The 25,923-nt window shown below is 36.9% G+C and overlaps 1 protein-coding gene across 6 annotated transcripts in view; it reads right to left on the reverse strand.

Moving 5' to 3' along the window:
- Positions 1–25,923, reverse strand: part of FTO (FTO alpha-ketoglutarate dependent dioxygenase) — a 340,085-nt gene that overhangs the window by 164,898 nt on the left and 149,264 nt on the right. Inside the window, exon 9 of one of the 6 annotated variants that reach the window (XM_064519527.1) lies at positions 7,478–7,617. The exons of the other annotated variants lie outside the window; for them this stretch is intronic. Within the exon in view, the coding sequence (XP_064375597.1) occupies positions 7,545–7,617 (73 nt within the window). The 3' untranslated portion in view covers positions 7,478–7,544. Of the gene's footprint in view, positions 1–7,477; positions 7,618–25,923 lie in introns of those variants that run through there. 6 annotated transcript variants of the gene reach the window in all.

Below are 25,923 nucleotides of genomic sequence, written 5' to 3' on the forward strand. Positions count from 1 at the left end.
CTTGATCATACCGTATCATTTATCAAGACGTATATGATCTCTAGCCATTTGAAAAGCAGTATTTATTTCCATACAGGCAAACCTGAGATACTTTTATAGATCATTTATTGCTTTATTTGATCACCGAAGAGGTGAACTGTGAACCTTCCATTTCGTCATAGAAGAACAGTTTTAGACCGACTAAGGAAACAGAAGTGGAATCACCAAAAGAAGGGATGCTTGGCAGGAAGCTGGAAAGCACCTTTACAGAGATACACACCCAAACCAAAGAACCTGCCTGTGATATGCTTCCCATAATTAATAAAGAGAGCTTGGATGAACTTGCCTCAGTTACAACAAAAAGGTGAAAGTCAGGAGCTGAAAACTGAATCTAAACTGCAACAGATAGAACCACCTTTGGATGTGAATACAAAAATCCCAGCACAGAATGCTGTGATGGCTACAGAACAGGGCTTGGAGAGTTTGGCCATTTTATTTGCCAGACTGATAGCAGGATAAAACAAAATGTTTTAAATCACTAACTGTAAGAATCATTTAAATCTGAGAAAAGTAAATTATGAACTGAATAATCAATTTTAATTGCTTTCCACATTAGTATCTTTCAGTTGTTTTCTTACAAAAATATTGATTTTAATCCACTACTAACTATTAAAACATGCTGATTTACAACTAAGTACAATACATACAGTACTTAATTTTTTTTTTTGGTCAACCAGAATACTTTGTATTATGCATATCTATTAGGCAATTCTACAGCTTGCTACAGAAGTGTTTCTTCCTTGTACATTTTGGTATCTTATAGATCAGGAAGTAACGAATGCATTATATACTAAAAAAAACATCGCTAACTGTGATTTATGTTAAACCATATTTGGAGGAGAATTGAAAATGCACAGGATCATCCTTTTTGAGAAGTTGCTGATTAATTAAAATAAAACCAAAGTTACGACATGGATACATGAGAAAAAAGTTTAAATTTAAATCATTATTTTTGTTCAATATGTCCTGCAAGCTTTTAAAAGTTGTAGCTCAAATTCTGTTGTACATAATTTTATTTAAAGGCTAGAAGAGGAAAATAAGCTTTCCTGGTTTTTCAACTCTCAATCGGTTTCTCAGCTTCGAATGAATTAGTCATTGAACTGCAATGGAGAAAAAACTCTCTCTGCATACTGTTAGTGCTGCCAAAAGCCAGCTTAGCAGTTCAACAGACTGGCTCCAGGTGTTTAACTCCTTCAGTCACTTGACTTTCTTTAAAACTTCAGTGGTAAACAAGCATGCTGCTTGATTACTGTTTTAATTCAAATGAGTTTCATAGATCATAGGAAGTCTGTATCTTGACACAGACTGTCAAGTTTATTATTATATATTTATTTAAAAATAATGTCAAAATTAAAAGTATAAATCTGATTCAAACATAAAAACTCAGTTTATTCATTTCTTTAAAATTGATTTTCTTTTTTTTTTTAAACCTACTCTGACTACCCTCTGTCGAGCTTAGCCAACCTTGCTGTTGTGTTTCTGTAAAAACAGCATGGAACTTCACTCTCTTATGGAAGTCCTCCTCCGAAAGCTTTGCACAGGGTGTGAAGAAACCAGGCAATGCCATGGTGTCTTGTCGCTCTCTCTGGGTTGGGGACTCAGAATAACGACAGCCCTGCTCAGCGCTCTTAGCAGGTAGTGCTCACGGCAAATTTTACAGCTGGGGCAGGGAAGTCCCCTTAACTTTAAAATTTCAGGGAAGATCAAGAGCAAACTTCACTACTTAAAAGCATCCACGGTAATTATGCAAACATGAGCCCAAGCAGATCAACAAAATACCTCCTTCCTCAAAGGCACGTAGATGCAGCCTGGATGCCGCTTGTCCATAAGCCCATACAAACCATATGCAGTCACTTACTGCTCCAGTAAGAGGATTTTCTAGGTTCATGGTAATAATGAGCGTTAGCAGTTTAGAAATCTCGATGATAAAAAGCAGATGCCCAGAAAAAGCTTAATTTGATTTAGAAGAGAGATGTCTCTCTAATATGTGACCTAACATAGGGACTTGGTCTGTTTTAATGCTAGCTGACAAAGACCGACTTGCAGTCATTCTTTCATAGCAGCAAACCAGGAGGAGCTACCAATTCAGGAAAAGTCCCCTGTGATACAACTGTTTACCCAAGATGTCAGCTGGTAATAGCTGAGTGATAACGTTTGCACATAATCAGTAGGAACTCATCTTTCCACCCTTGTTTATTCTGGTAGAAGATCAAAATACCAAAAGTTCACGAACAAGAAGAACGCAGTGTTCCCAAGAACTGGATTTTACCAACATTATTGCATTCTTAGCACCCTTTTCATCTGACTTGAACCAACTACCTTCTATTCTCACAGCAAAAAAAAGGTTTCAAAACCAGTGCAGACACACATTGTCCAAGGAAAACACAAAGATTAAATTAATCCTTGCACAGAAAAGCTCTGAAAACAGTAGTCAAGTGCGCCATACTGTGAATATAAATAAAATGTACCTAGCTCAATTTCTTGACAAAAAGGACATAGGCATTTCTATTTCTTACGTAATTAAAATGCTGGGTTTTGCCCTCTTTTGTGCAGATATGTTACCTTTTTCTCCCCATGCTCTATATATGATCCACATAATAATTTTATGGAATTTCCAAGAGCTTTTGGAAGGGAAATATCACGATTTAGGTAGGCAATACATTACAATGTGTAGATACACCTCTAGACTAAACAGTTTATGCCTTTGGAAAAAAAAATTACTTTAAAGTTTCTCATTATGTAATTTACAGGATGAATAAAGAGCACTGAAACAAAGTCACTACATTATCTGCTCTAGCAAAAAAAAGACAATCAGTACTGAAAGATGCTCTGTCCTTGTCCTTAAGTGAAGAACAGAGGCAAGTTTACATACTCTACCTTCTGCTGAAAGGACATTCATAACAGAGCATCTCAACCCAGTCTCAATGCACTAATACTTGTTTTCCTAAGACACTGTAGTCTGCTATTTGTTTAGAAAAATCTTTTCATTATTGGTATTGCTCCCAACATCCTCTAAATGTAATACGCTCATGCAGTCCAAATGTATCACTTAGCTTGTGAGTAAATGTGATTTAAATATACCTTATGCATGAAAGCTGGAGACTTCTATTCTGCTGTCTGCACAAGAGGCTCTTTTCAGTTCGCTAACTAACGCCTTCTCACGTTTCATTAAGAAGCTCATCCAAAGGCACTGAGGGAATCCCTGAAAGGAGTACAAAATTTCAGCCAGAGCCCTCAGACCTGAGCATGAGCCACAAAAAACCTCAGCCTTCTTCAATACATCAAACAGCTTCTAGTCCATAATTTAAAATAAACTTAAAAAGAAGCAATTAAAAATTAGAGAAAGCACAAACGTCCGTCTGTACGATCTCAGTGTCCGCTCTGAGGGGCGCTTGTCCCAAAACAGTGTAAACTAAATTTTAAAGAAGTATTTCTCTCTCAAAGTCCTTTGTATATATTTCAGTTCACTGACGGTATGTATTTAAGAGCAAGATATCAGCAACACTAGGTGTTTCGGTACAATCCTCGCAGAACAGAATGTCACATACATTGGCACACACAAGCACCAAGTACAAGGTAACCTCTACGGACTAGGAAGAAGCAAAAAGATTTCTTAGCAGAGAATATAAAGAGGTGAAAGAAGTTAATTAAAAGTTATTTCTGTGCTACTTAACAAGCAAGTGGATAGGAAAACATGTATTTTCAGTTTTCTGTATGACAGTATAGGTCACTTGTGAACTATTTTAATATAAGGACTTTCATAATTCAGCTCTACACAGAATACTCTGTGTTGCAAATGTTTAAAACACTATGCATCACCACCACATGCAACAGTTGTGCTTAGAGGATTAAGAGTAGCAATGCAGAAGGCTGAAGATAAAGCTGCTGCAGATGTGCAAATAAGCACAGTCTTAATTGCACAGCTACTGGACATAAAAAGGGAGCTGAAAGCATGTGTTGTTGTGCATGAATGATGAGTGCCAATGCTGAGCTCTGTAGCCCAAAGTCAAACTAAGCTTTGCTTGCTTATTATCTGTTTATAAGGGATACAAAAAATGTTTATTCTTACAGAGATGCCTACTAATATTTTGGAGCTAGGTAATTAAAAATGTATTAACTAAAACCAAACTGCATAAAATATACTTATTGATTCCAAATAGTACCATTATTTCTTCCTATATTCCTCCATTTTGTTTCATTAAAGAAAAATTCTGGGACATTATAATAAACACTTAAATGTCAAGAACAGAGTATATACAAAGAGTGTATATGTCAATAGATATGCCAAGAACACATGGTAGTGGTATCATCGCTGGTTTTCAGTTTGTAAACAAGCATCTTATGAATTGGGCCATAACCCGTTATCATCTGCTGTTGGCTAGCCACATACCTGAAATGAAAACAATGAAACCTGGCATCTAGAATTCAAATTCTAAAGCAGAATACTACCAACACCCATTTCTGCATAGCCAGGCCTTACACTGCATCTAGTTTTCCATATGATTATTAAATCATATGGAATGTGAGACACTCTCTCTTTAAGATCATATAACAATATTTGCAGCTCTGCAACTGAAACAGGCAAAATCTCTATGAAGTTCCTGGGTCTGCTGAAGTTAGTAGCGAAGTTCTCACTGATATCACAATGAGACCATGGCTTGCACCCTGAATTTCTTCACATTAGCAAACTTAAATAATACCAAATATGAATATAAATGGCATGCTCCAGTAAAGACGAAAATGCAGCACTACTGTCTGAATCATATTCTGTGTCTTGAAGATAGAAGACAAGCAGTAGAAGCTAGGGACAGTGAAGAAACAAGACAGGGGAAGTGTAGCAACACTTCCTTCAGTCTCAAGCCAAGGTCCTAAATGGATTTGTGCATCCTAAATCTCATTCTTATTTGCTCTAAAGTCAATACTTATTATAAGATACTACAAGATACTTACTATAAGACAAAGCTTCCATTTTATTTAAAACAATCCACCAAGTTTCCACTGCATAGTATCCTTCAAGAAAGTCTAAAGTGTTTTAAAATCCTAAATGCTACGAAAGAGTAATTAGTGCATTTATAAAAAAAAATTAATAAATGTATTAGCAAAGAGGAAAAAACAAAACTAGAAAAGATTTTCTGGGACGACCAGCAATCATGCACTCTCTTGAACCACAGCCACTCCCTTCTCTGAAATATGAGCCATGTGTCTCTCAGAACTCTTTTCACCCTGTATGAACATAGATACAGTTTGACTTGTTCTGCAAGTTGCTTTTAATTGCTTTCACTGGAAAAGAGAGTGTGATAATTAAAATATCATCCAAATCTCCCAATCAGGTTGACAGTTTCACTAAGAGAAGTATCAGGGAAGTACACTTTCACAGCATAGAGTAAACTATGAACAAACTCTTGGAAACTGGCCATGTCGATACCAGCAGTAAAAGCTGAGTAAAAACATTAATTTAATACAGGACAAAGTGCCACAGCAAATTGACAGTTACCACTTACGCCAGAATAAGTAACTTGCTTTTAGTGTTATGTCGGTGTGTGATACAGGTGGGATTGTTTTTGTCTAAATTAACTGCAATCTACTTAGATTTGCCAGAAGCAGAACTGAGCTAGCTCTTCATTGCCATTCAAATACCCTACATCTTGCAGGACCGCATGAGAATCCATCTCCTCCTACAGAACTATTCCCAAGGGCCGGAAGGCATTTCTGGAAGTCACAGAATATCGTTTAGTCACTCTGACTTTCATTCGCCTTTTCTGGAGGTGGATTTTGTGTATACGCATTGCTGGGTTTCTGACCATAGTCTTTTTTGCCCTCAAGCTATTTTGCTCTTCAGCCCAGTTGGCGTCTCAGTGGCACGTTTCCGAGCGGCATCAGATGAGGTCAGAACACAAATCCTATCATTTATAAAGAGAAGCTCTGCACTAGATTCCTACACGCAACTTTGAAACTTTATATTTGAAGGCTTTAACATTTCCTCACTACCTTGCTGAAGCAGACTAAGCTAAGAAAATCCATCTCCTAGCCTCCCACTCTCTAGACTATGAATCACTGGATAATTCCACACGATGGTTTCTGAATGGCACAGGTAGCAGCTCTGATACGCTCCTGATTTTAAATGAGGGCAAAATTCTTATGCCTATAACAACAGTACAAGTTTCCAAAGAGATTTATTTCAGATCTTATCGTGAAGAACGACCAGTGCCTAACAATACGCCAGCAGCTTGACTCACTTGAGGGTCGATGCCAACGCAGCAGTGCTGAATGTGGAGCCGAGGCCCTGGGGACTGAAAGTTAAGCTGCTGGAATTCAAGGTGACTCTAACTTCCCACTTTGTACTGTGAGCCAGCACATTCCCAAAATAGGGCACAGCACTGGCTAGGGAAGGATTCAGTTACAGCAGACAGAGGATATTGCTAACACAGTGTATGTCTGCTATTATTTGTCTCTACCCAATAATATTTAGGGGCAGGCATTTAAAGAGGGTTAAGACCACCCCTTGATTTTTGGGCTAGAAGCTTTAACCTCAGAATTCATTGCCACAATGAAATTTGTGGTGTAAGCTAGAAGGCTGTCAAAACAACACTTGCAAAATTACTTGCAAATCAGATAAATTGTTTCATTTGCAAATGCATTTTATCACAAGGGCAGAAGCAATAGGCTATTTACTTTCATTGTGTATTTCAAGGCAGCAGTGGAAACAATGTTTCCCATAGAAGAAACTTCATCTAAAACTTGCTCTTTCTGGTGGCAGATAAAGGGGCCAACAGTACTGTTGGCAGGCTGTTCCCTGGGATTCCTGGCACTCCTGGAGCGAGTAAGTTCAGACACCTGCAAAGATAACTTGACGCACTGCAATTGCTTGGCTGAAAGTTTTCTCTGATTTTTATATCCATCTCTTTCGGGTATCTCTAGCTTTTACACATATCAGTTAAACTGAAAACTGCTCCTTGCAGATCAAAGAAACTACATAAAAAGTTTGAACGTCATCTCCATTCCACACGAGGGGCAGCTACCATAAGGGACTTCTCAGACTTCTCTGGTTTTGTTTTTCTTTCTGAGCACAGGCACTCCAGTTCCCCCTGCACCACCTCACATATGAAGAGCACCACTATAGCGACCATGCTCTTGTATCATGTACGCTTTTCTCTGGCTCACTGAACCTACATTAGAGTATCATTAGGTAATATGCCATTGGCAGAGTACAGCCTGTATTCGTTTTCCATGGGCAAAATGAGGCCAGTGACATTACCCTTTCAAAGCACAAAGAGCTTCTTTCACACTAAACACACGTGCACAAATTGTTTAGGACAAGCTCAGCTAATGTGAATTTGATTGGTCTTCCAAATGTTGCTACAGGACACGAATTTTAGCTCAGTCTTACCAGTTAGGACGTAGGCTTCCTAACTCACCCGGCCTGGAGGACTGCAAGCCGTAAGCCACGTCACTCCCCAGCCACGAGTTCTGTCTCCCTAGATCCTGCATACGCTGAATGCCAGCAATCATGTGGCCTGGAATATTGCTGTGGCCCTTCTCTTCATGTGCCAATGGCTTGGAAAGCTGCAAACAGCCCTACTGCGGAAAAATAGATTTGAAATACACTGTAAACGACCTTTATTCAAATATTTCCTCACACTTGCTAGCACATACTAATTAAATTCTTATCTGAGATACAAATATACTAGTACAAAGTCTAGCAATATGCTTCTAAATCTGTGTAACCAAGACTGTGCTGCCTCAAGTTTCTGCAAGTCCCAAAAGACACATATTGAGACGTAAATGGCATGCGTGCAATAACCTCGCTAGCTAACTGATTTGTCAGCAGAAACCTAGGAGGTGGTTTCAGGCCTTTCAGAAACCTAGGGCCTCCAAAGGAGTACATATCAGACGTATGACTGACAGTGTTTATGCTCTCAAGGAAATGAGAAAAGATACTGGTCATTTTAGCTTTTCCTTTGGCTTCCTTTTCCCTCGCCCTCATCTGTATTGACCCCAAATTTACACTTTCTGCTTGCCAGTAGCATATTAAGTACTATTCAAATCCAAACAGGAGAGAGTTCTCCTTGAAGACCTTCCTAACATTTCAGACGTAAGAACTATAACCTCTCCAAGGCTAACAGAGCAGACTCTATTTCCAGCTATACTGAACACAGAGCTTCGACACTTCAAGAAGCTTAATCTAATAATCACAAAGAAACTATTATTGTACTATTAGAGAAACATGTCAACTATGTCCGTAGTTTTTAAGAAACTATGAGTTAATGAGACGCTACGCTTTGTGTTCAGACAATGCCCAGTAGATTATGTCTGTGTCCTACAAATCCTGCCATTCTAAAGTACAAAGCACGGCGTTTACTTTTTATCACTCTTATAAAACATTCAACCAGATTTTCCTTCAAAAATAACACTTCTTTGGATTGGAATAAGAAGGTGTCCTTGTTTTTGCCCTTAGCTGACATCACAGCACTATCTAAATAAAACAGACACCAAAGTTCATGTTAACATGATACACATCTTAAACATTGAATTCGGTCATTTCAGGGGTCTTAAAAGGTTTTTAGAAGAATGAGGCATACAAAAAACAAAAAGAGAAACAAAAATGTAAAATAACCCACTCTTCTGCTATAAATCATTGAGCTCCTTTTCCCAAATCCATTAATAAAAACAGTGATTGTATTTCATGTTACAGTTATCTACAAAAGACCATTCTTAATTGCTCTTAAGGCATCATGTTTTATTTTAGCCAGGTTCACATTTTATTACAGAAGACTAATGGGGCATAGACTCCCAATAGAACTTATTTTAAACCTTGGACCATTCAACTATAAAAAGGGTATAAAAATAGTTATAGAGGCAAAATAAAAATTAAAAACTATAGCTAAGCTTTCAGATTTACTGGTATAATAAAATGTGTCATAAACTTTGCTTTCATTCCAAAGCTTTGTCGTAAGAACACGCAGAATCTTTCTCCATTTCAAAAGTGTATGTTCAAATGTTAAATCTTTCTGTTTTCTTTTTTAGTTTTTAGTCTTGTTTGGCTACACGTAATTTCTTAAAATTTATTACGATTTCATTAAATAGGCCTGCTGATCAGAGTTTAAGAGTGATAAGACAGAGAACCATTATAGGATAATAATAACAACTTAATGGCATTTCTTGTTAATGAGGTAATAACAAGAGGCCTTGAGGCTTTCTGCTTCAAAGTTTATTTAACCAAACTACTGTTGTTATTATCTTATTAACCAGAACCACCTCAAGCTGTCATTAGCCCTAATAATAATTTGAAGACCTACTGGATTAATTTATCAAATTAGTGAAGAAATCAAATAATAAGTCAGAGCTAAAAGACTTATAAGGCCTCACAATACTAAGACAGATGACCTCATCCACAGGTGTATCTAACTCTGCTTTTGTGACTCTGTAAGATCAACGCTTCTTCTTGAGTCCCTGCTGATTCAAGATAACAGAGGTTGCTATGCTGTTTGCAGCAACATCTTTCAGAAAAAAAAAGACTGAAATACTTATTTAACATACATAAAACATTTTCTAGATCAAAAGAAAATTACTGCAAAATAAAATTAGTGCAAAGAAATTAGCAGTAGTGTCCTTCCGAAACTCTGGCTTGTTTATGCCATCCTTCCTCCTTGTTATTCCTTTACAGTTCCAGCTGGATAACATTCTATTTTACTTCCAACGTTAACTGTATTGATGTACCTGAATTGCAACTCAATTATAATTTTCCTGATACTGAGGCTTTTGTTGAAAATGCAGTTTCTGGAGTCACATCATGATATGAAAATCTAGTCCTCTTAAAAAACAAAAACAAAAAACAAAACAACAAAAAAACCCCAAGAAGTTAAAGTTTATTGTCATCGTGGAAAGTGATTTGAATAGTAGGAACTATCACTGGACTTAGGATGGGTTGGCTTTATTTTAATTTCATAATCTACTCTTATAGTTTTTGAAGACTTTACTTCAGATTCTGGGGTGCTTGCAACTGAAAAAGTGCTGTGTCCTGCTTCTACTGTCAGAATTCATTCCAAAGTTGGCTTCGTTTTAGTGGTAAAGCCACATCTTCAAATGACTTGTGTGGTTTGTATGCCAAAAAGCTGCAGAACTAAGACTACTAGCTAAAGTGGCAACAAATAAAGGGAGACAAGGAGGGGTTAAAAAAAAAAAAAATGTTTGCCTTCAATATCATTAGTATATGACTATTTTGGAACCAACTGGTTCCAAAGAGGCAACAGGGCTTGACCCAAAGTCTACTGCTGTCAAGGTGCACGGTCATCAAATGGTGTTTGCTCAAGTCTAGCAACTACAGTTAAAGGCAATGGAAGCACAATCTCTTGTTCGCAAAATGAGCTAGTTCTTCAATATTGTGCTACAATACTCAGTTTTACAAGCTATTTCAGCAAGCTCTGTTCTGCTAAAGATAACAGTTTTTCCAGGATGAAGGAACTATGAAAAACTGTATCACATGTATCAGCCACGAAGTTTCTCTAACTACTCTACTCCATTTCCTGTTGTACCAGAATTAACCCAAGACAAATTCTTCACAGGGAAATATTCTTATTTCCTAGGTGAACAATAAGTCCTTCACAAAGGAAATTGCTTCACTATGCACATATGCAAAATGATGTGCACAAAGATTTATATGCTTTAGAAAACTTTATTACCATTAGACACCGGCAGCTACTGCGTTTATTTCTAATTCTCCATCACACGCTAATACCACAAACACTTTTAAACAGAAGAATCTTGAATTGGCTCAGGTTTGTTTCCAGCAGACATATTGGTAAAGATTAAAAAAAATAATTAAAAAAACTTTAAAAAGAGTCCGCCCACCTCACCGCATATTTTGGTGCCTATTAAAGAGAAGGGCTAGGGAAGGAATGGAATGTGCAGCCCTGCACTGCAGCCTGAGCTTGCAGAGAAAGAAAACAGGAACAGTCAAGCCAAGTAACTATGTTCCTATTGCCGAGTCTAAATTTCCATGCCAGGTTGTCTTTTAACGTCTGCTTCTCAAAGTTTTCCTCTCTTAATCCTACTTGCTAAAAAATTTGTTTTGTTTTTTCATCCTACAGCTTCTGGCAGCAAGTGGTATGTAAATGTTCAGTAGCCCATCTGAACCCTGTTTTAGAACAAAACAATTTCAGTTTCTAAGTGTCTGAATTACTTTAACTAAATCTGAGGATTTACCTATTGAAGCTTCAGCAGCTCCCTTTCAACTCTGAATGAAGGAAGAATTATGAGACTGGAGTTATTCAATGAGAGCTATCTGTCTTGGCACTTAATCAAAGGGATTAGGATTTGGAAAGAAAAGCCTACAGGTGATCCTCCAGGAAGCATACCAAGCAGTTATCAAAAACATACAAGTTCAAAGCAGCTCAATTTTCATATGTTAAAAGTATTTGGATGAAGCCTCAGGCTTGTTTCTAGGTAAAGAATTGTGTTAAAGCTGTTTGTACTTGCATACTTAGTAGACAAGGGAATGAAATACCATGTGGTGAAGCAGTGCTAGGTCCATCTAACCCTGATGTAACACAATAAATCAATCTTGTTCTGTTGGTGAAACATGATCTGATACTGAGTCCAGGTTTCAAAGCTCTTTCCTGACTCTGGCAATCATAACAGACACTCATTTCTTCGGCAAAGAAAGCTGTCATAACATAAATGGAAAGATGTTATATGCTATGCAAGTGCTTTCATAATTGTTATTAATCACATAACCAGGTTCTCCCCCTCCACACACATGATCTTTTGAATTTGAAATATGTTCCATATCTCTGATTTGTAAGACAACTTTTAAAGTATTAAAAAATACTGATAATCAGAGAGCTGTCTTGACCAATTAGAGGTGACAATAATCAAAGTCAATGTTGAATCATAACTCAACTACAATGATTTTATTTACCACGAGCATTACACCACAGTGGCATAAAAGGCCAGGTGAGGGACAATGAACATCATGCTCTGTTGCATCGCCAGGAGAGGAAGGACCACTGAGTAGCAGCGGTGGACCAGCTGGGGAACCAGGATAAAGTACTTAACTACAGCCATCACCACCACATCCCTGAGATGGCTTTTCTTGCCAGCCACAGGAAGTTATATTTTTACATGCAATAAATGGAGAGATGGCTGGCCAGAGGGAGACAGAAATAGAAAGAATCCATTGTACATAGTATGCTCCTACCTAAAGTCACCATAGATCATACAGCCAGTTGCAATGTAAGTTAATACTGAATCATTCTCTGCAAAGTTTACCCAACATAGTCTGCAAATACCAAGAAAGCTGCAGAAAGCTGATGTATATACTGTGGCAGTGGCAGTCTGGAAACTGAGACAGTTCTACCTAAAGTACAGTGTGTGTGGCACTGGGGCATGCTAAAATCGGTAAAACTCAACAGGTGTTAAATATACACACACACTCACGTCTCTGTATTTATATATCTATATTTATCTATACATATCATCGTTATACCAACTTGAGAGCAAGCCCTCCACAACCCAGTCTACAGGACAGCAGAATGGCACTGATCTCCCAAAAGGGAGAAGTCACATATCACTGAAGTTAGGTGGGTTCCCCTCTTGTTTCCATATATTTCCATGCAGAAAGGAAGAGAGAGGAGGAAAAAAAAAAAATCAGCACTCCAGCTTTCAGTGCTTGCCTGATGGTATTTTAAAAATATCGTTGTGTTTCTTCTTTCCACATTGTTAATATTAACATCCTAGGTACGTATCACATGCATAACCACACATAACAGACAACCAATCAGCTGATTAATTCCGTGCGTGGGAAGCAAAGGTTTCTGCATCCATCAGTTTCTCTGACAAAATAAAGAAGGAAATTGAGAGTACCTTACGCAGCAAAGGTACCCGGGCCATCTCCGTTAACACAAAAGCAGAAGATAAATTCTATAAAATGATGGAACTTAGAGCAGAAGCACAGTATCTGTGAAGGAGTGCTTTAAAATTGAGATGTTTGAAAAGTTCTATATGCTTACAAATATACAAAGAAACCATCAATATCTACAAAACTATTAATGATAATTTTTAACCAAGACTGGGATTGTGGATTTTTCATGGATAATTCCTAGTCTTAGTTACTTAAATATCTCCATGTAGTCTCATTTGTTTATTCTCACAGTTGTAGAATCAAAGCCTTAAATGTTCACAGGAAAGAAGATGAAAAACACAAACCAGTTAAACTTCCTTTAAAATTATTCTCTGAAAAGGCAGAGGTATTCAACAAAATCAGATACTGAAACAACAAATTGTTATTGAAATACACTCTTATTCTAGATAAAATACATTGTTTACTTTGAATTTATGCTTATATAAGTAAACCTAAATGAGCAAGATGTGCCTCACCTTATTAACACAGGTTTCAAGGCATTATTTACCAGCAAAATGCGTGTGCTACACTACCGAATAAACTTACTAATGCTTTAGCCTACTGATAGACAAATTGGTAACTCCAAAAAAATTCCAAAGTACTACAAGATACTAGTCACCATTATGGAACTGCCAGGTACCCTAATTTATTTATATTTCACTTATTACTTGTCTTACACCAGTATCAATAGACATCACTCATGATTCTGATACCATTGTGTTAGACACTGTATAAACTAAGAGTAAGAATCAGCCCTGAAGAGCCCACAGTAAAAAAGAAAGGAGAAATTCTGCATTATGATCACAGTAGTACATGATTAAGTACCTTCCTAAGGTCTATATACAAGTCCAGGGAAAAGCTGGAATTGCATCCATACCTCTCTCTGTCCAGAGCATAAAACAACTCTCTTAGTCAGTGCTAGCTGAGGGTACTCAGCACCTTGTAAGCTCAGTCCAGCAGAAAGTTCATCTTCATAATGAAGCTATTGAAAGCCAAATACTGCTGTCATTTATAACAGTGTAAACCCACACTGATTCTGTACTTCGGAGAAGATCCTTAGAGTGGCATTTGGCTCCAAAAAGACCAACTTACTGAAATTGATGAGTTTGGTAAGGAATTTTAACCAACTTCAATGGAGTTCCTCCGGATTTACACCAGTGTAACAGTGTACTTGTCCTTGTACAACTACAATAAATGGCTGTATCAGTTAGCTTCCCATGTTGTCTCTCATAAAAATAGAAAAGGCTGTTACCATCACAACATAAACACTGGAATACATGTTGTGTACACTATTAAAAAAAAAAAAAAGAAGTATTGCATGATTGCTACAATTTTATTCCTATGTCTTTTTGCCAAAAAGAAAATATGGCTTTAATATAAGTTTACATCTGTGTGGTATTACATGCATGTAAAACAGATGTAACCTAATTACATTTTCATTTAAATTGCTAAATAGCTACTTAAGTAAAAAGCTAAAATAACATACAAACAACAGTTACTATAATAACAAGTGTACTTAGAATTAAATGAAAGGGATCAAAGCTACAGCATACAAAATTTGAGCTGGTCTTTGAAAAAGATACAGTGACATAACAACGCTGTATTGATTTACTCAGTAATTTAATGTCTCTACAACTCAGCCAGAAGACACATCTCAGTTTAGCAGAGACACATGGAGGGAAATCCAAAGAGTTTATACAAAGACTTTGGGTCTCATAAAGATTAGATATACTCTACCAGAGATTATGTAGCAAAACCCCAAATTGGAAATTAGAATACCAATGCGATACAATCAACTTGACTATAGTTGTAGGCAGACCTGTCTGGACTGGCTGGACTCAGGAATCAGGTCCTAACAGCGCAATCAGTACATGCTTTTTTATTTTTAGCAGAGAACTGCAATCTAAAGAAGATACACCATATTTTTTTCTATTTCTCCTTATGCAAATGCAGGTTCCTTAGAGGTAAATTCGGGGGACTAATCAAAATATAGTGAGTACAGTGGAAAGACTAGAATTAACTCTCTTGAGTCTTAAAAAAAAAAAAAAAAAGGAAAATAAATATAATTTTCATTAAAATGTGTTTAACAGAGAGGACTAAAATATCAAAGCCTGGACATGATTACAAAACTGTGACTTGCATTGGTAGGGCATATTTAAACGCATGTGAACAGTCAGAAAGAGCATGCACAAATGCAGGACTCTGTATTCCTACTGACACTCCCAGGAACTTAAGAGAGTGGTAACATTTTGTATGGGTACATCTCCATTTCATGCAAGTTGCCATAACTTCTATTAGAGTACCACTTTAGGGGGAAAAGCAATCATATATTTTATCTGCAATGAATCCTGTCTTTTAATTGCCTGGACACTTTTCTATGTTTGCTCACTTTTTGTATTTCATCGAGTTTGTCTTCCACACCCTTACCTTTTCAAGCCAATTGTACAGGCTTGTTTAGGCGGACAGAAGATGCTGAAATTTATAGGTACTAACAGGAAGCAGCCAAAGTGCAGTTGTGTGTGCACATCCACAGTTTGCAGGAGTCTGTTCTTTGTATGCTATTACATTTCTGTTTACTTGGTAAGCTGTGTGAGACTTGCAAAGGTTCATCAAGCTGATGAGAAGAGCTTTGGAGGAACACGCAAAAGCATGTCAATATTTTCTAACAAATTATTTTTATATTAAACAAACAGCCAAGGATATTATTGACTAATTGTTCAGAATAATGCGGATGCAAACATTCAAGTTAAACTGATGCCTTCAGTGTCTGGAGGCCATTCATAAGTGACTGACGTGAATTAAACTTTAACCTCTTTAGAAACACATTGGGACAAGAAAGATGTACACTTCCTGCTCTGCTGAAAAAAGAAAAGACAATGATGCTCACACACATGCCTCATATGTGTAGTGAAGTGAACCCAAACAGGGTAAAGGCAGCAGCTCTTTAGCACCAAGGAAATTATTAAAATGTTCAAATTCACAATATTTTCACTTTTCCTGAGTTCTTAATTCTCTTTAGTGGGCTCTTAGATAACCAGTTATAAAACACCCGATTTTATGATTCTGCATTTTCCTAATCTGATAGGCCCTAACAATTCCTCCTAAAACATTTTAGAAGGAAATTAAAGCACCAGTTTTCACATCTCATAAACAGTTTGCTATGCACACGTATATACATATATTCTCTAGAGTCACTGTTGGCTTAAAAATGATTTCTACAAAACTTCCAAGTTCCACAAAGTCTAGGACTTACTTTTCCTATGAGATTGTTTTACTGACCCTGAGCACAATAACAGCATCTAAACTTCCAGTTTTAACTTCAGGAGGCGACTCCTTGCTAAACCACATCTCTTGTTCTCTCATTATTTTATTGGAATTTTGATTGTGAATTATAAGGAATGACACAGCTGAACATGTGTTTAATCTACCAGCAGTTCTGAAGGCAGCAGAACAAGCTGAGTGAAGGGCACAAGCTCTTCACCTCCCCATTTACACAAACTCTTGTGTACTTCGTAGCAGAAATTTGGGGGTCATTAATGTGACAGGGAACAGATCTGAAACAACTTTGGTTCCCAACCAGGTCAACAGAAGTTGAGACTGCTCAGCACTTAATTACAGATACACAGTTCGTCAAGCTCAGGTACTGGATGTGGACACGGGTGAAATCCCTATTTAGGGTCCTCATAATCTAGTTTCCTTATTTTGTATTTTGTTATAATCTACTCTTTTCTTGCTTTTATGTATCCAGACATCACTAGCAGAGATTTTATATATATAGACAATTCCTTAGTGCATAGTATACACTTTGATTCTTAATTCTGTATGAAAATCAATGCCCTTGAAACCAAAAGTCATATTCTACTGTTAAGGCACATGCTAATATTGGGGAATATGCAAATCCAGGAAGTAGATCTAAGCACTCCGTGTTGCCATTGTATGCCAGAAGGAAACAGGGCTACTAAAAAGGTAGATCACATAACGTCACCAATATCAGGTGCAAAAAGGTTTTGAAGTAATAGTTTCTGTAGCCTTTACATTATGCTGTCTAGAACAAAAGGAGCCTTAGCTGAAGATAGTAGGCTGCTGAGATTGCAGAAACTCCTGGCTTCCAAATACATCATGTTGCACACCTCTTCCCTTCGTGCACTAAGGCTAAATACATACAGATTGAAGTGTATTCTTACATTTTTTTGTTACTAGCCATGGATCAACTGAAGAAAAGATACATTTATCTCGCAGAAGCAGTGTTTCTTCTCTGCTCATTTAACAGAAACTATCTTCATTAAAAGATACATGAATTAACTTGCCAAGCAGATGTTATTCTGGTGGTCTTCTCTGTGTGGTCCAGATAGAATAAATCATCTTTGTGAAAACTTCCATTTTCCCTTAATACTGAAGCCCTCTATTACTATTTATAGGAATCTTGTGATCTTTTTATATAAAAAAGAACTGTGTGTTTTTTTCAATTGGAAAAAGCAACACAGTAGTTACTCTATCATGAAAGGTTCAGTGTTTGCAGTAATATGCGTTAGAGCACTGACATTGCTAAGGGAGAAACAAGCCTCTGACCCTATTTTGAAACGCCAATACAACTTTAGTGCTGGCATTTTAAAATATTTATTTCCTTCATAGATATTTTATGTGTAGATCTCAGTCCCTCATCAGTAAATATTCTTATTTTCACATTAACAAAAATCCAAGACCAGCACAATGCTGTAACGTGAAAGACTTTCCCTCTTGGAAATCAGTCTTTTCTTGTCTTAAACTCAGAATCAAAGGCATAAAATCACGTGCACACTTGCTGATGGACAGATGTAGAAGCATAAACATGGAAATGCAAATGCTTCACTCAAACACTAGATAACGATTTTTTTTTATATACTCTATGGGGGAAATATTCTTTGTTTTGAATTCTTGTGGTTTTTATGTTTGGAGATAATTAGCATCACTTTCAAGCCTAGCTCAATTTCCTCTATACATATTAATATATAGTTCTGTAGTTTTGTTTGTCTGTTTGTTTTTTCATACAGAAGACTACTATAACAATGTCAAGAAACTGACCCAGTGAAGAAGTCAGGTTTTTTTCCATTACCAGTTCATCAAACTTTCAAGTGAGATTTTCTCTTCCCACGAACAATAATTACACTTCTAAATGCTGTCAACACTCAAGCCAAGAGCTCTGCGTAGCAGCCTGATACCCAGGAATTGGTAAGTGCCATCACAGTGCAGCTGCCATTTTTTTCTGTATTCCCTTTTAGAGTTAAAATCAATACTGGCTGACAGGATAAATCACTACCGAGAAAAAGACTCCAACTCCTGACACAAGTTGCCTTTCATAACACAAGAACAAGTCAAGCTATCCTCAAGAAATGTATACACTTTTGTTCCATAATGGTCAGTGTGGTCTAGTAGTGTGTCATTTTGATCATATTTTGTGCTAACTACTAACTTCACCACCTGTCTCTTCCATCTTTCCTTCTCTTTAACTTTTCACTCCTTACAGGCAAAGCCCTCCTAAAATATTGATGTTTATTGTCATGAGAACCCCCCCAACATTTTAGATCTCAACTTCCTCTTTAACCATTATTTCAGCTTTTCTTCTTCCTACATCCATTGAATGTCTGTTAACTACTGTTGTTTCAAATTCCTCTCAAATTCCTTTCCGATCACCTCAGCCTGGCTTGGTCCACCTTTGGTACACAGAAATCACTTTCTCAAAATGTTTTAAAACTTTCTTTGAAAATTTTTAGATTCTCTCCCATTGCCATTCTCCTTTACATCTCTGTTGCCTTTAATCTTTCTGTGCCCACAGTTCCTGAAATCTATTTGCGCCTGAGCTCAAGACTCATCTGCTCTTCCTTTCCACGTGTCTCCTAGCAGTTCCTTCTCCTCCCATGAGCCATTCTTGGCCCACTCATCTCTTCTCACGAAGGACCTGATCCTTCCTATGGTGATTAATACCTCTTCCTTTCCAAAACGTTAAACCTCTTGCAGGCCGCTGATTTGACACCCCTGTGAAACTTGCATCAGATCCCTGACATCTCTTTGTGAATTTCTAATCACCTTAAAAACTTTAAATGACTGAGCCATCCTCTACAACCCCTCGAGTGTCTGTTTTTGCATGTTGGGTTAAGAAATTCAGAAGATTAGTTCACAGCACATGATGAACATATGGTAACATACAGAAATGTTACATATATGCACATATTCCTCCAGCAATTTATTTGGGAGTATATATATGCAATCACGCATTGATCAGGATGTTTTAAGGACATTAAGAAATTTGTCTCCCTCCTCCGTGAACTTTAATATTTTAAGACATATTCCTGCTCATCTTCATAGTGGAGCCAGAGATATTCCCCCCCTCCATCTCTCTTCTCCTTACTTTATACTACATTTTATCTTGATATCATAAAATAATAAGTTAACACTGACTTGTAAGTAACACAGGTAACTTTCTACTGAGCTGTTAGAAACTTACCCTACATATCCATACGCTTTTGTGTATGCATATATACATATACACACATGCAGGCTATATCCAAGATAATATACTTCCAGAGAAAAGCCAGACCCATATCAAGGAATACATAAGAATAAATTCTTTCTGAATTTTCCTCTATAGGAAGAGATAAGATATCAGAGTAACTAGCTGTTTTCATTTGGGCTTCCGGAACCTGTGGGGATGGAAGACTATTCCCAGGAATTGTTTCTTTGCCTGAACTGTATGTTCCACTAAATAGGTTAGGCCTTATTTCTCTTATACGTGCATAATGGAGAGGATGATTAATCTCCAAACTCATGAAGAAAATTTAGAATTCATTCACACAGTTCTAAATTTCACTTGGTTCTTTACATATAACTCTGTTGAAACAAACCTCTGCCTGAAAGGCCAAAAGAAACGTTATTTTATTAAGTGCCATTTGGATAAAATTCTAGCAGTTTCAAAGAGTATGCAGAGAGTAGCAGAGATAAAACAGAAAGAATAAAAGTATGGAGAACTCCTTGTGGGACCCTTGAAGTTTTATGAGAATAGCCTTAGCCAAAGATCTCTGAACATATAAATGTAAATTAATTGAAGCAACTGAATCTTTACCTGCATAAATTTGTTATATTTAACAATTAAAATCTATTTAAATGTTAATGATCTAAAATTTAAAATGTGCCCCCTATTAACAGCAATGAAGCCCTTTATAGTTTAATCAATACCAATAAAAGGAAGATGTTAAGGTAACAAAATCTTATGCATTAGCAGCTACTGGAGAACAGGAATACTTGATAAAGTTTTCTGTAATGAGTTAGATATGACTATACATTCTGTTCTGCATATTGTATAAGGGGAATCTGCAAAGGATGATTTTAGGAAGAAAGAGACTAAAAATTCTGCATACACTTTGGAAGATTGTTTCATCAGTAGGGATTGTTACTGTATAGACACTAACCAAAAACTGCATATCAAAATTCTACCAAGCAACCCTGAGACGCTGAAGAATGACATTTGAAATGATCCATTTATCGCTAATACACGCCTTTTGTACACATCATGTCAGCTACAAACTCATGGCACCCAGAACGGCCAGGCAGCAGTCATCTTTGAAAACAAACCTGCTACGTAATTATCAAGTGTGCTTTGCTGTATCCTATAGGTGCATCATCATATTTTTACACAATTGTTTGCAGCATCTTCTGAAACACATATCCCATCTGTCACATACATCTTTTCTATTAAATGATAATTTATCTGTATATTTATTTGTCTTCATCCACAAATTAACCACTATATATATTTTCATATACATATTCAGTTTTTTGGCAGTGGCTTTCATCAAACTTTACATATAAGCTCTTTTCAATTTCCATGTATAACTGGATTATTTCCCTCCTAAACTTTTCATATCGCAGAAAGGAATTGACCTCATAACATTTTCACTGACAGGGAAATCCACACAAACATTAAGACTTGATCTTAAAGACCTGAAGGCCTTTTCAGTCTGAGCCCTTCTAGAAATCAGTCCACTTATCACTAGCTTCCTTTTCAAAACTTGTCTCCGTACCCCGGCAGCAGAGGGCAGAAGTTGGGTACAGAAGAGACCAAAGTCAGGCACAAAGAAATGCAAGACCATAACTGATAAACTTTCTATCCTGGGAGCCAGCATGTAAAATTTCAAAACCATTGTAAAATATTCAAATCCAACCTCAAACTTGGGTGTCTAGAAGAGCTTCTAAAATTAGTTTAGATGGCCACCAGGTATTGAACTGAAGGATTCTTGGTGGAGAGGGGCAAACGTGCCTCAAGTAACTCAGCATACACACGCTTCCCTTTTTTCCTATAACGTTCCATCAAGGGTTTTATCAAGGCTTAAACGTGACCAGAAAAGAGAGTGACGGGATACCACTGAGCCATCCAGCGCCCTAGACTTATGGCTGTGCTGTACCACCAGGGGCCACACACAGTTATAAATGAAGATGCCTAACGTGAACAAGTGAAATGTAACTACAATAGTTCTTTCTCTCTCCTAAACCCAGAAAAGGAATAACGCAATCAACACTGACAAAATTTCTGAGAAGACGACTCAGATTTAAAATAATACCAATCATGCACAGTAATTTTAAGGCATTTCTAGTCAATGACATCCGCCAGACCAGCCTTCATTTGTACTGCCCCAAATCACAGAAGATTTGGCCTACCAGAAGAAATCCTATCCCAATGTCTCTAAAGAACCCGTGGACCTTTTCACAGCCCCCCATGCCCTGTCCAACATCCAGCTTGAGTTACACTGCACAGCATATGCAACCTGCCCCGTTACTTCAGTAAGCCAGTTTTCTTTCTTGTTGCCCTACCTACATAAAGGTGGTGCAGGCCGGCACAGGAATATGCGATTTTTATACATACTGTCTGTCAACCACTTTTCTTTTGAGTAGCTGGATCTATATACAGCATTTATTATTTTACCATTAAGGACCACTTTGTGTCTTCATACAAAACATTAACTGATTAACTTAAAATTTAGTAACTGACTATATAACACAACCACAGCAAATAAGAAAGCACCGGTGAATTTTAATAGACTTCCATATCTTATAAATCACTAAAATTGTTAGTAAATCATTCAAAGAACAAAGAAATTTTCTGAAAAGAAATCTTTAGTTGCTAAAAGAAGATAATTATCTTAACAATAGTTGACATGATGAAACTAGTGATAGTCTGCCACTAAAATGAAATGATAGTCGCTATATCCAAACAAGTCTTCTAAACTAAAACTAAAAATTAAGAAAATATACCTTTTCAATGGACTATATATAAGGAAGACTCCTGTTAGCATATCATATACTGATATTAATTTCTCCACTATTTCTCTATATCCAAGGTATTCCAGGCAGATTATAAACTCAGTTTAGAACATACGCTTGTGAAGTTCCTTTACATGTACCTTCTTATGTACAACACCAGAAACCTAGAAGATATCTGAAACGTAAAAAACAGATGATAAATGTTTGTATTGTTTTCTCAAGGCACAGAGATAAACTCTGCTCTGGCTTTAGTTCCACCTATTTTTAATGATATACACAATTATATGAAGAAGTAACATGTCTGAGGATGCTAGGTGTCTAGCAAGCTACGAAAATAATTATTAACATGTTTATGACAATATTTACATTTCACTTCACAAAAAAAAAAAATATGTGGGTTCTTATAGAAAACTTAGAAGCAAAAAATCATTTACATGCACACGGTGGTATTTCCATATGGTTAGATGCCAGAACAAGAACAAAAGAGTTTTGGTTTTTCACGTCAAAACAGATACACTGTTTAAGAAAGGCATAAAGAAGGGCAATCAGTATGATCAAATATAAGGAAAGGACTCTTTAAGAGGCATGATTAAATAGAGTAAGACTGTTCAGCCTAGAAAAGTGATCACAAAGGGGAGATGTGACAGAACTCCATAGAATCATTAGAGAATGAAAGACTGACTAGGGAATGACTTTTCACTGTTTCCTAATATAAGAAACAAACAATCCAAAGCAGGTATCTTTTTACAGAAGCTTATTAAATAGTGCAACTGCTAAAAACAGAATATTGAGGATAATAAAAGTCTGTATGGGCGAAAATGATCACAGAAATTCACTGAGAAAAAAAATATCTATTGAGGACCACTAAATACACAGATATTGCCTTTGCAATGTAAATTCTGTTAGCCTCACATATCACTGGAGCTGGATCAATATCCAAAGAGAAAAACCATTATAAACTTCTCATTCTCATTTTCTTCTTTTGGTATCTGCTGTTGTCCAGCTTTGTCTGACACTGAGCTAGACAGCTCCTTGGTCAGACCTGGCATGGTCCTACTTATTGTTGGGGCAAGGAGGACAGCGCCATGGACTATTGCACTTCAATACCCATTTTTCCTCTTCTTATTGACAGAAGTGTTCTTCTTTACACTATTATATTAAAACCACACGCAAAGACAGCACTTTTAAATTATTATCCTTGAATTGCCTAATTATGCTGTTCAGAATGTAAGTAGTTTGTATGCAAAACGTACATGCGTTATGATATTCACTGAACAGAGGGACCATTGGCAGCAACTATGGACACTAATGAGCTACAGCTGAAGTGTAAAGATGCAGTATTGTTCCTGGGCAAATGTTTGCTGGGAAAAAAAGTTTGCTCAATGAAATAGATTGCTTCCCCGAAAGAGGAAGGTGGAGTCTCTAACTTGCAATTTTTTATGATGGAAACTATCCCAAAATAGGTGCCTGGCTCAAGTCAGTCTCCAGTTCTCAGCCTGCTGTCTTCCCTCCTTTTCACCACAACACTTACCAATAATAATAATTTATCTACTACTCTACAGTAGGTGTTCAGCCTGATTTAAATCCTACAGGCACGTTTAGATTATTAACTAGCCAATATACTTGCCAATACTTACCAAAACTCCGGTATAAAACAAACAAACAAAACAAACAAGCAAACAAAAAGAACAACCAACATGACACATAGGCTGGAGAATTTTTAGGATAAAAAAAAAAAAAAAAAAACTAAAAATTGTTCATAAGCTTGTAAAGAATTTTTGTTCAGAATAAAGGACAAATGCTGTCCTTTTAATTATCAACATTTATCTCTGGGACAAGAACATCAGGTATATAATATAGGAGATTCTTTTAATATAGAGGACAGATGGCAACTTCACTCCTGGGACTTACTTAGACTGCCCCAGAAAAAAAGAAAAACAAAACAAAAAAACCCCCATAATTTTAAAAGGCTTTGAAAATTCCCACAGGAATGCTAGTCTGGACACAAGAAAGCTTGACTGCCCTGTTTGCAAAGCAAATGATAAAGCATGTCAGGAATGTATAGAAGCTCTTCAGGACTAAAATACAAAATTAACTTAAAGAATATGTTTCCTTGCCATCTATATTGGCAGAATCAGGCATTACTGACTTTCTTTTTGGAAACAGGATTACGCTACCAGAATTTCTGATGATGTAATATGTAAGTGCAATATAGCAGGCAGCAATGCTCAGGAAAGAGGTAATTTGCTTCCTCCGAGACATAAAAATATTTCAATAAACTAATAAAACCAAAGTAAATTTCATAACACCTTTAGAAGCATTTCTGCTTGTCTTAAATCATATATGCAGCCATATACGCACGTGGTATTTCACAGGCATGTTTCATACTTCTCTTACAGAGTGTTAATATCATAAGCAGTGAATCAACACTTTTTGCTCGAGTGTTAATACTATTAATGCCCTGCTGGGTAAAACAGTCAGAAGCAAACCAGTATTCTAAACTGTCTCTGACAATAGCTAGCCTCCCTACCCTTGGCTTTCAGCAGGGTAAAAGCATTTACTTTTCAAAATATTTCTCATGGAAAGATCAAAAGTCTGAATAAAAACAAGTTCAATACTGGTTTAAGAAAACTGGAAGACAATACTGCATGCAATAGCATTAATTGAATACTCCACAATTGCAAAGTAATGTGATTATTACTGGCAGTTTACAAGTTTACATTTCTGTAGCAAACATCAGAAAAGAGTTGACTGAATCATTCTTATCTCCATTTCTGGTGCTTGGGTCACAAAGAGTAATTTCCATCTCTCTGGGTTTTCTTTATGTTCGTTTCAAAAGCACCAAACAGTAAGTTTCATAATCTTTTTAAGCCTCTATACGTAAAAAAATGAAATAGTGCAAATATTTTTCCTCCTTCATTGCAGACCAAAGTTTTAGAACAACAGTATTTTATATTGCACGAAGCGCCCTCTAAATAATTAAACCATTCCTCTCCATTCCTAAGTAAAAAACACATATAGAACAAGCACAGCCATCAATACAGGATTTGCCCCGCTCTGCATTAATCCAATTATTCAAATGTCAGTTATAACTGTCAGAGAGCAGTTCCTTGGGCTGGACCAAACTGTTAAAAATTAAAACTGTTTTACCTCGTTTAGTCTCTCTGCCTTTTTAATGTAAAATCCATGGTCTTGACAAAAAGTTGTGGGATTTGACACCCAATGCAACACAACCCTATTTCTGTCATACATGCATAATTCACTTTGGAAATTTGCACTTGCTTTAAAATATTACTAAAATATACATGTAACATATGCTAATTTAGCCGCATTGGCTTGTAAGCTCCAGCCACTAGGTTATATGTAAACTTTGCCAAGTGCATACACTGTACATAAAGGGATTATAAATGAAAGAAAAGATCACTGTCCCTAGCTCTCAGTTTCCAGCCTTGGCCAAACTGACAGCCCCAAATCCCAGCAACATCTAACATGCCCTTCCTGTGGAGAAGACAGCCTGTTCTCAGAGTCTTAATTACATCCCAGCTGACTGCCCAGCGTTGCCAAAATCAGGCAACAAACGATGCACCTTCACTTGCAATATGGTCTGCTAAACAGACTCCCAGTCACACAGAAAGAAACTTTCACAACAAGGAGAAATAAAGGGACAAGCTAGAGAAGGAGGGAGAGGGCAAGCA

Source organism: Dromaius novaehollandiae, chromosome 13, assembly GCF_036370855.1.
Source record: "Dromaius novaehollandiae isolate bDroNov1 chromosome 13, bDroNov1.hap1, whole genome shotgun sequence".
In the NCBI taxonomy this organism is placed as follows: domain Eukaryota; kingdom Metazoa; phylum Chordata; class Aves; order Casuariiformes; family Dromaiidae; genus Dromaius; species Dromaius novaehollandiae.